This window comes from Cyprinodon variegatus, unplaced genomic scaffold (assembly GCF_000732505.1).
Source record: "Cyprinodon variegatus isolate N-32 unplaced genomic scaffold, C_variegatus-1.0 Scaffold39, whole genome shotgun sequence".
Classification (NCBI taxonomy): Eukaryota; Metazoa; Chordata; class Actinopteri; order Cyprinodontiformes; family Cyprinodontidae; genus Cyprinodon; species Cyprinodon variegatus.
The window spans coordinates 1,187,917-1,201,532 of record NW_015150492.1 but is presented as its reverse complement, the minus strand read 5'-3'; the positions used below and the strand labels follow the sequence as shown (position 1 = coordinate 1,201,532).

Sequence of the window (13,616 nt, the reverse complement as noted above, 5' to 3'; positions counted from 1 at the left end):
TCTGATTGGTTTATTTGGCCCGTCTATCACCAACATAGTCCAATCAGCTAACCAGTATTTTCGCCCCTTCCCAAAATTACTTCAACCGAAGGTTTCCAGGTGGATATGCGGAGCAAATCCATCTGGCGGAGTCAGGTTAATAACCGTAAAATATCGGCTTGCTTTTTAATGCAAACTTTTTGTGAACATAAGAATCCCTTTGGTTAATTTCCGAATAAAATGAAAAAATATATATTTTAGTCCTAAAATCATTTAATTTTATATTCAATTTCTTTTCAGATAATTTTATTTGATCTTAATTTGTTAAATGAGCTTTCTTTCATCTCAAGGGATTTATTTCAGTGCATCTCACTAGTGGTTGCTAGTATCCTGTTTTTCACATTTTTTGTTGAGATAAAAGGGAAACCAACTGTATCCTCATCCACTGTTGCCTTTTTAATCTCTCCAGCTGGTCTTAACGGCAGCCTTGATGAGCTGCACAGACCTAAACGCACATACACTCATGCAAAGGGCAGCATTGGATGCTTATAGCTTACACATTATTACTGCCTGTTGCTATTTGCTGTAAAAGCAGATCATTGTCCTAAAAATGACTTTTACCTTCATTGATTGGACTCCCCCCTTCTAATTTGCTTAGGTTGTTTATTGCCTTCTAAATGAGTGATAAGCATTGGCTGATTGCAAAAAATATCTATATACATCTGCTGCTTTGAACCATAATTTCCATTTCTCTCCCTTTGATTACTGCTTCCAACTTTCTGGCTTCCTCTTCAAATTGTGTCTCCTTTAGAGGCTATAGTTGATAGTAGCCAGTTGCATTGATCACTGGCCAATCAGCTGAGCTGGTGAGGGCAGCCCTGCTATAACAATGTGACTGGTTATTCCCAGCAGGGAGCTCTAACACTATGGCAGGGGGATCCCAGGATCTTCTCCAGCCCAACAATCTGGCACTAAGTTGGTGTAAGTATGCCTCCCCGAGCCCCTCCCCTATCAAAGCCTTGCTTTAAAACAGCCCTCTCCCCCCAACAGTGCTGCCCTGGCCCATCTCCCGTTCTCTATAACCATTACTCTCTCTGTTACGATTCCATAAACTCATGCAGACATTTAACATATGATTGACGTGATGTATATCAGTCTGGAGTTCACTGTTTCCAGTAGATTCTGGGATGTCAGCTGTCACTAAAGCGTCCAAATGTGCTGATTGAATGTTTTGTGTACGTACTTCAGGAGCACATCATGAATTGTAGGCTGACAAATTCACAGCATGTTGATTTGTGTTGTGCCAGCTGATGATTTATATTATGATTTTTAGGTTTGTGGATTACTGAGGTAAAGTGGTCAGAATGTGTGCCAGAAAACTGAGCCAGAAGTGTTGTGCCAAATGATAAAAACCCAGAACGCATGTGTTTCCTGCTTGTTTACAGAACTCCAGCTTTCATATATAATTAACTGCCAAGATTGTGTCAAAACGGGAATGCCTCTGCAGCCATATTTCTGCTGTTTTTTTGTTGTTTTATTTTAATTGACAGTAAGGTTTATAGTTAGAGTAAAATCCGATGTGGTCAATAGCCTAATTTGTTTAGTCATTTGTTTAGGCGTGGGTCTTATTTTTCCCACTCAAAGTGAGCTTGTGTCCATTTTATATCCAAACAGCCAGCGGAAACATCCCAGCCCTGCAGAGAGATAAAGATAACACCAACGTCAACGCAGATGTACAGAAACTACAGCAACAGCTTCAAGACATCAAAGAACAGGTGAGAGCGGGAAAAAACAACACATTGTGTGGATCATTAACTTGGCAATAAAAAGGAAAACGATGCTGTAAATTTCATTTTTAGAAGTCCCTGTATGGAGTCCTGAAAATATGCATGCCCTTTGATCTTTGTCTTCCCTGTAAAAAGGTTATTGGACAGACCAAATTCTGGTCCAGCTTTTATGAAAACTCAGTGGGAATCTCAGTAGTTACTCTTGAGGATATTATGAGTTCTGTCAAATGTTTGCTTGTCTTTTCCCTGGTTATACAGAAGATTTACATTTTGAACTTTATTTTTCTCCATATATGTTGAATTATATTCTATTGTATCTATCTGATCTAATTCTATACTATCATTCTGATCTAATTCTATTCTATCTTTTTCATCTATCTGATCTAATTCTATTCTATCTTTCTGATCTTTAGTTGAAAGAAACCTAAGTCTTAAAAAAAAGTTTTAGATGCAACATCACTGTAAATGCAAGTAGTATTAATTAGGGGTGGGTAAAATAATTGAAGAATCGATGCATTGCATTTATTACACGCAAAATTCATAATCAATGCGGGAGCCCCTCAGAATCGATTCACCTCCTGACGGTTGGGGGCGCTGTCGGCACTGTACACAGAGGTGAAGACGGCTGTGTTGGAGTCGCTAAAGGCTGCTGAAAGAGTCGCGCTGACGTGCGATGGCTGGACTTTGAGAGCGACTGACCCCTACATAACCATCACTTCTCATTTCATATCAAATGAGTGGGAATTAGTTTCAAATGTGCTTCAGACCAGGCCGCTTCACGGAAGTCACACAGGGAGAATGTTGATGGAGGCAATAAGCTAATGGGGCATAACCGGAAAAGTAGCCGCTGTTGTTACAGATAATGCTGCCAGTATGCTAGTTGCTGTCGATATCACTGTTATCACTATTACATGTTGGCTGCTTTGCCCATGTGCACAACTTGGCATCCCGGGCTGCACTTAAAACTCCTGGACTCACACGGCTTCAAAAATCNGCAATAATCGAAATCGAATTGAATTGTGAGGTTCCTAACAACACCCAGCCCTAGTATTAATACTAGTATGAAATTAACTTAACTTATCATTGAAACATAAACTAAAACATGCTTTACTTCTTCCTTCAGACCATGTGTCCGGTGTGCCTGGACCGACTGAAGAACATGATCTTCATGTGTGGCCATGGCACCTGCCAGTTGTGTGGAGACCGAATGAGCGAGTGTCCCATCTGCCGCAAAGCCATCGAGCGCCGGATCCTCCTCTACTAGGCCCTGCCCTCTCCTTAGACACTCACCCGCGAACAACTCCCACAAACGCCACATCCACACCAGCTGCTGTGGAGTCAGCCAGCCACGTCTTAACATTACACTACAAATGCTCTGTTATATCAGATGGAGCTTCTGTTACAAACCCATATGTTTTTTTTTGCTGTTATCGTCTTTTTGTTTCTAGAGCAGTCAGACAGATGCTTATTCTGCAGGAATTGTTTTTTTCTTTCTTAAACTTTAACTCACAAACCTATCGGTTTTTTTCGTTGTTTTTTCCTTTTTTTTTCTAAAGACTGAGGTTCAGATTCAGCTTAGTCTTCCTCTGGATTTATCCAGAGGCGTTGACAAAGGGAGGTCTGTTTATTATCGTTTTGTTTTCTGTTGTTGTAAAGTTCTCATGCATGTTTTTACAGCCGGTGACATTTGCCATCACTGTATTTTTAAAACCCATATGCAAATGTATTGGCATCAGAAGTTCCAGATGTGAACTTGATTTTTCATTACAGTATGAAAAGTTTCAGACAAGGTGTTGTATTTCGAAGTTCTGGGAGTTTTCCTGATTCATTTGATGCTTTCTATCCTGACTGTCCTCCAAGCAGGAGACCAAATGGTTGGCAGTTTTGCACTAGAAACGCTGAAAAACTGACTGGTTAGGTCTGCTTCAGCTCCATGACAGAACATGGACACTTTAATCTGATTGCCTACAGGTAGCACATCACATCCTGATGTCTGTTTACCATGCTGCAACCATCACAGTGTTGCAAAGCACTTTTTTGGAGTTGTGGTTCATGGACTTAAACACGCCAACTTGTTCAGCTTTCAGTCCTGTGAGCAGCCTGTGTTGTAACCTTTTTGCACGCAAATATGACGAAAACATTTCTGGCGTACAAAGGACCCTGACATAACTCTACTTAGCTGTTGAAGTTTTAGCGAGCACTGCTATCTACCCTTCATCCAATCTGTGCCATCTTCACAAGAAGTCTTTAGTGCATCTCAATACATTAGAACTTTGACAAGTAAATTTATTTAAGTAAATTTAAGAAAAAAAAAGTCAAACCTGTTTTATTTATGTTTATTGACACACAGAGCGATACATCTTTATATGCTAATTTTGTTTCATTTCGATGGCTAATAGCAAATCGAAACCAAATATTTTGTTTCTCTCAAAGTTAAACAAGTGCAACAAAAAGGGGAATTATTTTAAATCCAACTGAGAAGGATGATAAGGTTCAGTACAGTTTATGGTCCGGGCTCCTTCTGCATGAGTGAAAGGAGCTTTAGTTGCTTTAACAGCTTCTGTTAGGTTGGGTTTGCTGTCTCTCTACTACTTGTTGACAAAACTCCATAGTTCATGGAGTTTCTGCTTCTTAAAAACTGAAGTTTTTTTGTTGTTTTTTTTGCTTACCCTTAAATAGGAAGGTGTCCTTGACTATCTGCTGGACAAGCATCAAGTCAGCAGTCGTCCCCATTACTGAATGGACAAAGAATAACAGTTCTGCCATCTTTTTTTTTTTCTCGATCTGGTGTTTACATTTTTAACAACCTCTGCAACATTTTTTTTCATCCATTTAACTTTCCATTGATATTCTCAGAAAAAGCATTCTGTAAACAGTCACCTACTTTAACCGTGACTATTAGTGCATTTCCCTTTCTTTTCAGGATCTTATTAACTCTGCTGAGCTCCAGTCAAGTTAGAAACCTCCAACGTGACACTAGACGGTAAAATGTCTGTGTTTAATACGAAATATTCATATCTTCTGAGAAACTTAATGGGTTTCCATTAGCTATAAGCCATAATCATTGAACATAATAGAAATTACCACTTCAGATATATCGGTTTGAGTGTAATGAATATAAAAAGGATAAGTTTCACTGTTGAGATTGAATTGCTGGAATGAAAGCTTTTTTTATGAATATTGTAATCAAATGAGATGCTGCTGTATGCGTAGGGAGGAGGTGTTCTCGATCTCACATGAAATTTTTTGAAAGGTTTATTTAAGTGCTTTCCCTTTTCTTGGAATCAACATTTATTGAGCATAGAGAGAACAATTTATGAGAAAGTGTAGAATAATTTATTTTGTATTATTGCCCTAACGTTAGGATTTCTAGGTGTCACTGCCTTCCGACTATGTAGCCTCAAAGTCTCAGTCATTCTGCTTTGAAATGCATTTTTACATGTGCGATGTACTTTTGTTGACAATAGCTTTGTAGCAGTTATCAGTATGTTATTTTTTTTGTTTTTTATTTCGAGGTAGGTCTATGTCAGTTCATTTGCATCATACGAAAATAAAATACCTTTGTGTTAAAGGTGTGAAGCAACTTTTCCATGGTGTTTTAATTTGGAGTCTGAACTTTGTGGTAAGAGTAGAGTTTATCCAAATGGAGAGTCTGATATCTGGCTCCCCTTTAATATGTGGAATAATTGCAACCACAGAAAGTGTTTTCTTTTGTTAGGACTCAAAGCAAACTTTGAAAACAGTTTGGATTTCTTTGACTATTATGAAAATTTAAGCTATAGTACTAATACGCTTTATTATAGTATTGTCATCATAAAGGTGTAATAAAAACATTTGAAATTTATTTTCAATCTGTCCTGTTAAATATGTATCAGTAGTTTTATCTTTGGCATGAATGTTTGACATATGCAGTACGACTTGTACCTCTGGAAAGAAACATTCAGTTTGTATTGCGATCAAGTGCTTTCAAAACAACCATATTACAGAAATAAAGACCTAAACGAACCATGCCATATTAAAAGTGCAGTTTGTTCCCCGTCTCCCACCGCTGCTGCAGCGTTTATCGACTCTCGTTTTGTTTTGCTTTTCCAAGTTGAGCTCAGATGTCAGCAAGAAAATTAGCATTTGTTGCTTTTCTCCTGCTGTGCTGTGTCTAGCCCACGGAGGAGACGTGGCAGCGGGGAGGAGAGGTGTGGGGTAATTGAAAACACTGACACCTAATGATGACTTGGCACCAGCGTGTGATAGCTCAGCTATGCTCCTCAGAGAGAGAGAGAGAGAGCAGGAAAACACCCAACTGGATGCGAGGGGGGGGAGAGAAAAAACATCTTTCTTTGTTAACTGGATGACAAGACACCTCGCAGAATTACAAGCAAAGGTCATTTCTGTTGCAGCTCATTGACTGCTTCATTCATAACGGGGAAAGGTGTGGGCTCATCTTTGGAGGAAGCAGCGATGTGCAGCTGCTTGAAGCGCAACCTTTATTATACTCCCCTTTTCTCAGAACATGCTGTAGAGCGAAATGACAACTTGTTACACCATGTCAAATCCATGTAACAATGATTTAAGCTTACACCTCCTGTTCAAACCCTGCAGACCTGGCAGGACTTGCAGGGTTTCAGCAAAGGCATTATCTATAGAAGAACAGATAAAATACAAAAGATTACGCGTATATACAGCATTAAATTCTGTCTTATTTGTATATAGAGATCTATATTGTTAATACCTGCTTGTTTTTGCAGGTATGCTGGTGGATATCTCCAGCACTTTTTGGGCAAGAATTAAGGTCGCCAGTGACACACACACTTGTGCCTAAAGGTAATGTCAGAGAGGCCAAATAACCACCCAGTCATGTTTTAACCGTGTGAGGAAGCCAGAGAACATAGGAGTCATGCACACGCAGGGGGAACATGTCAGCTCCATGCAGAACGAGCCTAGGCTAGGGTTAAAACTGGGGTTCTTCTTGCTGCAAGGCAACAGTGCAAACTACTGCTGCAGTGTGTGACCCCAAATATTACAGGCTGCATGGGGAAAAAATGAAATATTTCTTTACCTTATTTTTTAAAGGTTAAATCTTTGCTTCTTCCCTCCTACCTCATTCCTTCCTTTTCCTACCCTTTTCTTCCATTTCTATTTTTCCTTCTTTTCCTGTATTTTGTGCTACATTCTATCCTTCCTTTTATCTTATATCCCTTCCTCCCCTTTCAATCCTTTCTTTCATGTATTCCTTCCATCCTACTTTTTGTCTTTCCTTGTTTCCTCCATCCTCATGTCCTTCCTTTTGTTTATTCCTTCATTCTCATCCTCATCCTAATGTGTTTCCTGCCTTGTCACTCTATACATCTTAGAATCCATTTGAGCCCCAAAAACAAGCAGTGCTTTTGAATGAGTTCAGTTTCTAGGTTTTATTTGTAACTTTTGATCAGTTTAGGCTCATCCTGGTCAACAAATGACCAAAATTTGACAAAACAATTTTATTTATGCAAAATTTCCAATTTTATTTATACAAAATGATTTTTTCCTTCTCAATAAAAACTGATGATTTTTGAATCACCCAGTAAAAATGTTTCTTACAAATGACCCACAGTTAATCTCTGCACATCAAAGCCATATAAGGCGAACCCCTGAACCCAACATGTTTTGCTGGCGTTCCCTAATGAGCTTAGTAATAAAGTATAATGGATTAAACCCCAGCAGCCACTTTCCAAAACTTGTCTACAGACCTCAGGAAAAAACTAAAGTGCTAAATAAAGTTTGGTAGTGTAACAAAAACATTTCAGTATGTTTGTTCTCATCAGATGTGTAAAAACAGTGGAGAGGTCAGTCAGGTGGTTGATTGACCAGGCAGCTCCTCTGACAGTCTGCAGGCTCATGCTGCCATGCTGGCTGAGTGTCAGGGTGCCGGAGACGCTGCTATCTCGACTCCTGTCCTGATCCTTAGGAGCATCCCTGACCACTTCTCCCAGCGGTTTCAGCTGCTCCAGAGCTCCAATGTTTGCTGACTAGACAGCAGGGGCCTTTACTCCCACACTAGGAGGAGGCCGGATATTCCTCTCGCTGCCCCCCCCCCCCCCCTTAAGTTGGAGGGAGGGTGGCTCAGCTCTGCAGGCTTCACTGAGCGACACATAGAGATGAATGGAGCCCCTGGAGAGCAGAGTGGACGATGACAGTCAGGAAGGTGACCTACCTCAGGTCTGTACTGTGATCCCTGGGAAGCCATCTGTTGTTGGGGTCTGCATGCTGCAGAGCAAAGAGATTAACCCCTCATTTGTTCATTACTTGGGTTGATGATGTGTCGGGTTGGGGGATTTTTAAAATTTACCGAAGCATTTCTTTTTTTTTTTTTTTTCCTGGGGAAATGGCTAAGGACCATACAACTTGAATGAGTTTCTAGCAAAAATAACTTGAGTCTTTCTAATCCACACAAGGTCAAAGTTATGGAGATGGGTTGAAGGATTTGCAGATAACCCATTAACATTTGGATAAATGCCTTGCAGCATGTTTGATAGAAACCCAACACACTGTTTTTTTTTTTAACAGTTTCCTGGCCTAATTCTGGCTGGATATCTGACCACTTCTTATCAGAAATGATAGCTTTCAGCACTTTCAGACCGGTTGTTTCCTTTTCATCGACAAAGCTTGTTGATATAGCCTATAACATTTCTGCAGCTTTGATGAGTGTACCATTTTAAAAACCTAACTTTAACTCATTTTATTACTCCAGAACCTTGGTGTATGTCTTTGAGAGTTTTGCCCATTTAAAACACTCTCTTTTTACTCCTCTGAAAACTTGGCCACTTTTATAAAATATAAATTGATCAGACTGATCTAAGCTGAAAGATCTTGAACACATATTTATGGTTCCTCAGTGAAGTAAGCTAATTAACACCACCGGCGGTAAGACATGGTGGCTGCAGCATCATGGTAAGTGGTGTAGTTTACTGCCACTTGTCAAGGTCACAGGCATTTAGACACCTCATTTAAAACAATTATTGGAAAGAAACCTTAGAGAAATTTGATGTAGCCTATAATAAATGGGCTTTATGGTGAAAATCAAATTTGGATCAATAGTGGCTTTTGTTGTCGACCAAAATGTGCTCCAACATTTCAATGAATTGCATTGAGACTATGTATGGACTATGTATTAAAAACCTGTTTCAATATCAAGAGTTCAAAAAACATATAAAATGAGAAACATTTGCATTTAGCTCTAGAAGTGTGTGGCATTTCTGTGTTTATGTCTGTATTTGATCCTCTATAAATTCGGGATTATTCCCAATAAATTCACATTGTGAATTTATATAAAAGAATCCCTGAATGTGTTTGTTTCCCAATAAAATAACTCTTAAAAAAAACAAATCTGTTCATATCCATTATGAGTGTATGTAAACCTTTGACTGGCAATGCAGTGGGTGTGTTTGTTTTATCCTATAAATCAGTCCCCATGATATTGGATGATGGTTAAGTTGCAGTGCTCAGAGCTCATCACTAGGTGGCAGCAAACTAAGTCTGAAGAAGGCTCACCCTGCTGCTTTAAATAAATGTTCACTGGTGTGGGAAATATAGGAGAATTTGCTCCCTTTATTTAATCTAATAGCTACCATGGGCTTCATTTAAAGGAAACAGGCTGTCTTTGAAAGTATTCCATCCTTATTTTTTTTAAAGAAAAAAAAAATAAAGAGAACAGGTTGTAGTTACAGATTAGTTTCTTTTGGAACAGATGAGAAATCTGTATGAGTTCAGAGGAAGATTTAAAGTAACTTCCTGCAGATTGCATCTTCCCAAAGAGTTTCCTACATATTGATTAATAAGTTCCATTGTGAGAGAGGAATTTTGATCCCAAGCACAGTTTCTGTTGTAAACTTCATATTTATGATGGCAGTGTTTTTCCAGAACACAGAGGTGCAAAAATCAATTCCTCCATGATTTGGTCCGACCACACGGATCAGGAGGGAGGAGTTTGAGTTCTTTAAAGCTGCCTGCCTTTTGGCCACCCTGGGCCTTTCTTTTTTTCTGCCTCGTTGGAAGAATTGATTCCTGAAAGTCTGAAGGTCCCCCCCACCCAACCACCCTCCCAGCCTCTCCTTTCTCTTGCATGTTGTCCAGTTCAGAAGTCTGGTTGAATTTATTGTCTCTGTTCCGTTTATGATCAGGCTGAGAGCAAAGTGCACTCTGCCTGTCTGGACAAACTCTTCGAGTACCAGAAAACAAGGGAGAGCTCTAAGGGTTTGTTCTATAGGCCTGCTTTTGGAACCCTTCCTCTGGAAAATGTGGCCAGTTCAGAGTTAAAATTGACCAGACTGACAGCAGTGGGTTTCTACCTTCTAAGATGATGTGATCAAATGGGTTTTTATCAGTGTATGGTCCTCCTCTGTAATAATGAATCTAATATAGATGTTTTTTTTTTTGTTTTTCCATCTGTGAGGGTTTACTTGCGATCAACAGCCGCACCTCGCAGTGTAAAGCCATAAACCCGCTAATCCTCTCCCACAGATCCCTATTTAAAACATAAGGGACCCTGACACGCAGATTGCTTTATTGATATTGATCTGGGCAAAGTGTCAAACCACTCAGCTTATTGTTATTTATGCACGCAGAGAGAAAAACAGGGCTGACATCAGCAAACCAGACACGCACTAGTACTACAGATCTAAAGGTTGCTATAAGAGTTTAAAATCCATTAATAACTTTAAAAACTATTTATTTTGAGCTAAATCAATATGAAAACATGGAAAGGGAACTGAACAGGAATAGGGAACCTGTTCAGTTAGGAAGCTGTACATTAGGCCACTTTCATTAACTGCTGCCTACTGCTTCACTTGGATGTAAATGCTTTACTTGTTTTTTCACCCTTTTTACATTCAGCCCAGCACATTCAATCCTAATTTAAATTGATAATGTGAATTGTACAGATTTAATATCTTATTTGTTTATTTTTTTGTAATAACTCCACTAAATATTCACCGGATTTTGTCCTTTTAGTCTTACACCAACATGTGCTCTCCTTATCATCTCAGCTCGATTGGAGACTGGAGCCACATTTACAGTGCAAATGTTATCATTCCGATGACACTTTAAACAGTCTTTATCAATATATAGTCATTCAAGGTTTATGAGCTTTGATAAAATGCCACTAACAAGCGGAGTCATTACAATGTGCAACCTGCAGATGCAATTTGAAACATCAAATATTCCCATTTTCTAAAGAAGTGGAAAAGTTTCAGCTTGGCAGAAACTCCTCGGGTCTATCTAACGCAGCAGCCTCGGGTTAAGTGGCATTGATTGTACCCTCAGGATGAGCAGCTTTTAAGGGCAAACCACATTGTGACTCTTGCAGAACCTTATCAGTCGATTATCTTTAAAACGGTGGGTTATCATAATTGCTTACTTAATAATTCTATAAAGCCATGTTGCTTCAACCTTTGCCTGAACAGTAAAACCCTTCTGATGCTGAGATTGGAAAAAAGAACGGTTCTAATGAGGTTAAACATTCTGCAAACTAATGACTGGACTTTAACTGCAGTGCAGATATTCAAACCCATTTCACAAATTTATCATGCCCTTACCACTAACGTCACTGTATCTTAATGATATTTTAAAAGGAAATCCAACAAGAAGTAGCAGCGCGATTTATATATTTAGCCTCAGACAGATGAGAGCTCATGGGAAGTCCTTAGAAGTCCATCCCACCTTAGCATAAGCATATAACAGTTGCTGGACACCACAACAGAAAACATTTCTGCCAGATCAGAAGTTAAGAGCAACCTGAAAAATCCCTATTTTAATATGCAACACTCAGTAGTGAATAATCATCTGTTCTTAAATTCCACAAATCCAGTATTCATGAAAAAGGCTGACTACACCAAATGTCACCTAATCCCAAAGTTATACACGGTGGTAGCAGCATCATGATGTGGGAAGGCATCTCCTCAGCAGGGACAGGGTAGTTGTTCTGATTTTATGAGATGATAGATTATGGCTGCTAAATCCATGGCAAATCTTGGAACAGAACATGTTAGGAGCTGGTAAAAGAAAGTTCCCTATGCAGCCAATACAGCCAAGCTACAACAGAATCTACCAGATCAGAACATATTAATGTCCTATAATAGCCCAGTCAAAGTTAAAAACTAAATCCTATTTGGAATCTATCGACAGATTTGAAAATGTATATTACAGAGACACCTTGAATTCAACCTGTCTGAGTTTAAACTATTTTGCAGAGAAGAACGACCCAACATTTTAGTCCCTCGATGTCCAAAGCTGGTAAAGACAAACAGCAGGAGAACTTACCGCTATAATTCCATTGGCAGGTTGTCCAAGTATTGACACATGGGACATAAATCAAAACACAAGCCACACTTTTTTGGTAGTTCCTTGTTAGACTTCAACCATACTTCAGTGGAATGATTTTTTTTTTAATACACCTGGACAAAAATGATGGTACCCCTAGAAAAGACTGAAAATAACTATGGCTGAAGGGACACCGTAAATCAAGCTGTATCCACAACCTTGTAATCAGTTACTGGGTCTATATATGGGGCTACAGGTAGTCACTATGCTAAATGGTAACATGGTGTGTACCACACTCAACATGGACCAGAGGAAGTGAAAGAAAGAGTTTTCTCATGAGATTATAAAGAAATATACCAACATGTCAAAGATAAAGGTTATAAGACCATCCCTAAGCAGCTGGATGTTGCTGTGATTACAGTTGCTCATATAATTCAGAAATGTAAGATCCATTGGACCGTAGCCAACCTACCTGGACGTGGCCGCATGAGGAAAACTGATGATAAATCATATAGACGGATAATATGAATGTTAATTAAAGAGCCCAGAAAACTTCTAAAGAGACTAAAGGGGAACTTCAAGCTCGAGAAATATCTGTGTCAGATCACACGCTCCAAAGTGGACTTAATGAAAGACGACCGAGGAGAACATCATTGTTGAAAACAAACCATTAAAAAGCCAGACTGGAATTTTACAAATACATGTGCATGAACCATAGAGTTTCTAGGAGAACATCCTATGGACAGATGAGACAAAAATGGAATATTTTGCTGAGGCACATCAGCTTTACGTGCACAGACAAAAAAAAAAAAAAAAAAAAAAAAATCAAGAAAATAATATTGTCCCTACTGTAAAACATGAAGGAGGCTCTGTTGTGTTCTGGGGCTGCTTTGCTTCATCTGGCACAGAGTTTCTAAATCTATGCAGGGTGCAATGAAATCCCCAGACTATCAAGAGAGCAATTTGCTGCAGTGTTAGAAAGGCATGGGTATTGGGTCTTCAACGTGATAATGACCCAAAACACACTGTTAAAAAAAGCCAAGAACAGGTTAGAGGAAAACATTGGACTATTCTAAAGTAAGCCCTGACCTACTGTAAATCCTATTCAGCATCTTTGTAGAGAGCTGAAACATGCTGTCTTGAAAAGGCAGCCTTCAAACCTGAGACATCTGGTGCAGTTTGGTGATGTGGAGTGGGCCAAAATACCTGCTGAGAGGAGCAGAAATCTTATTGACAGTTAAAGGAATTGTTTGATGACAGCGATTGCCTCAAAAGGTTGTGCAACAAAATATTAAGTTGGGTGTAATAATTATCCATGCCTCTTTTGTGAGTTTATTTTTTAATTATTCAGTTGAAGCAGGCTGAAAAGCAATGTCTGACTTTCATTTGCATATTTTAATAGATTTATTATTACGTCTGTCACAATCGCCTTATTTCTTGGACCGCTGTGAGTTTTTCTTTAATTTAAGGTGCTGACAACTATGTCTAATGTGTGTAATATGACAAAGGCTCTGAATGTTTTTAGAAGAAACTATACCATATAACCTGAGGGTGATAAAG

The 13,616-nt window shown here is 39.1% G+C and overlaps 1 protein-coding gene across 4 annotated transcripts in view; it reads left to right on the top strand.

Annotated features, from left to right (window-relative positions):
* Window positions 1-5,778, top strand: part of mib1 (mindbomb E3 ubiquitin protein ligase 1) — a 68,802-nt gene extending 63,024 nt beyond the window's left edge. For 2 of the 4 annotated variants that reach the window (XM_015369902.1, XM_015369900.1), the window contains exons 20-22: window positions 892-960; window positions 1,654-1,754; window positions 2,890-5,778. In XM_015369902.1, coding sequence (XP_015225388.1) covers window positions 892-960; window positions 1,654-1,754; window positions 2,890-3,030 — 311 coding nt within the window. In that variant the 3' untranslated portion in view covers window positions 3,031-5,778. Of the gene's footprint in view, window positions 1-888; window positions 961-1,653; window positions 1,755-2,889 lie in introns of all 4 variants that reach the window. The other 2 variants (XM_015369901.1, XM_015369899.1) reach the window with 1 other exon arrangement.
* The last annotated feature ends 7,838 nt before the right edge of the window (window positions 5,779-13,616 follow it).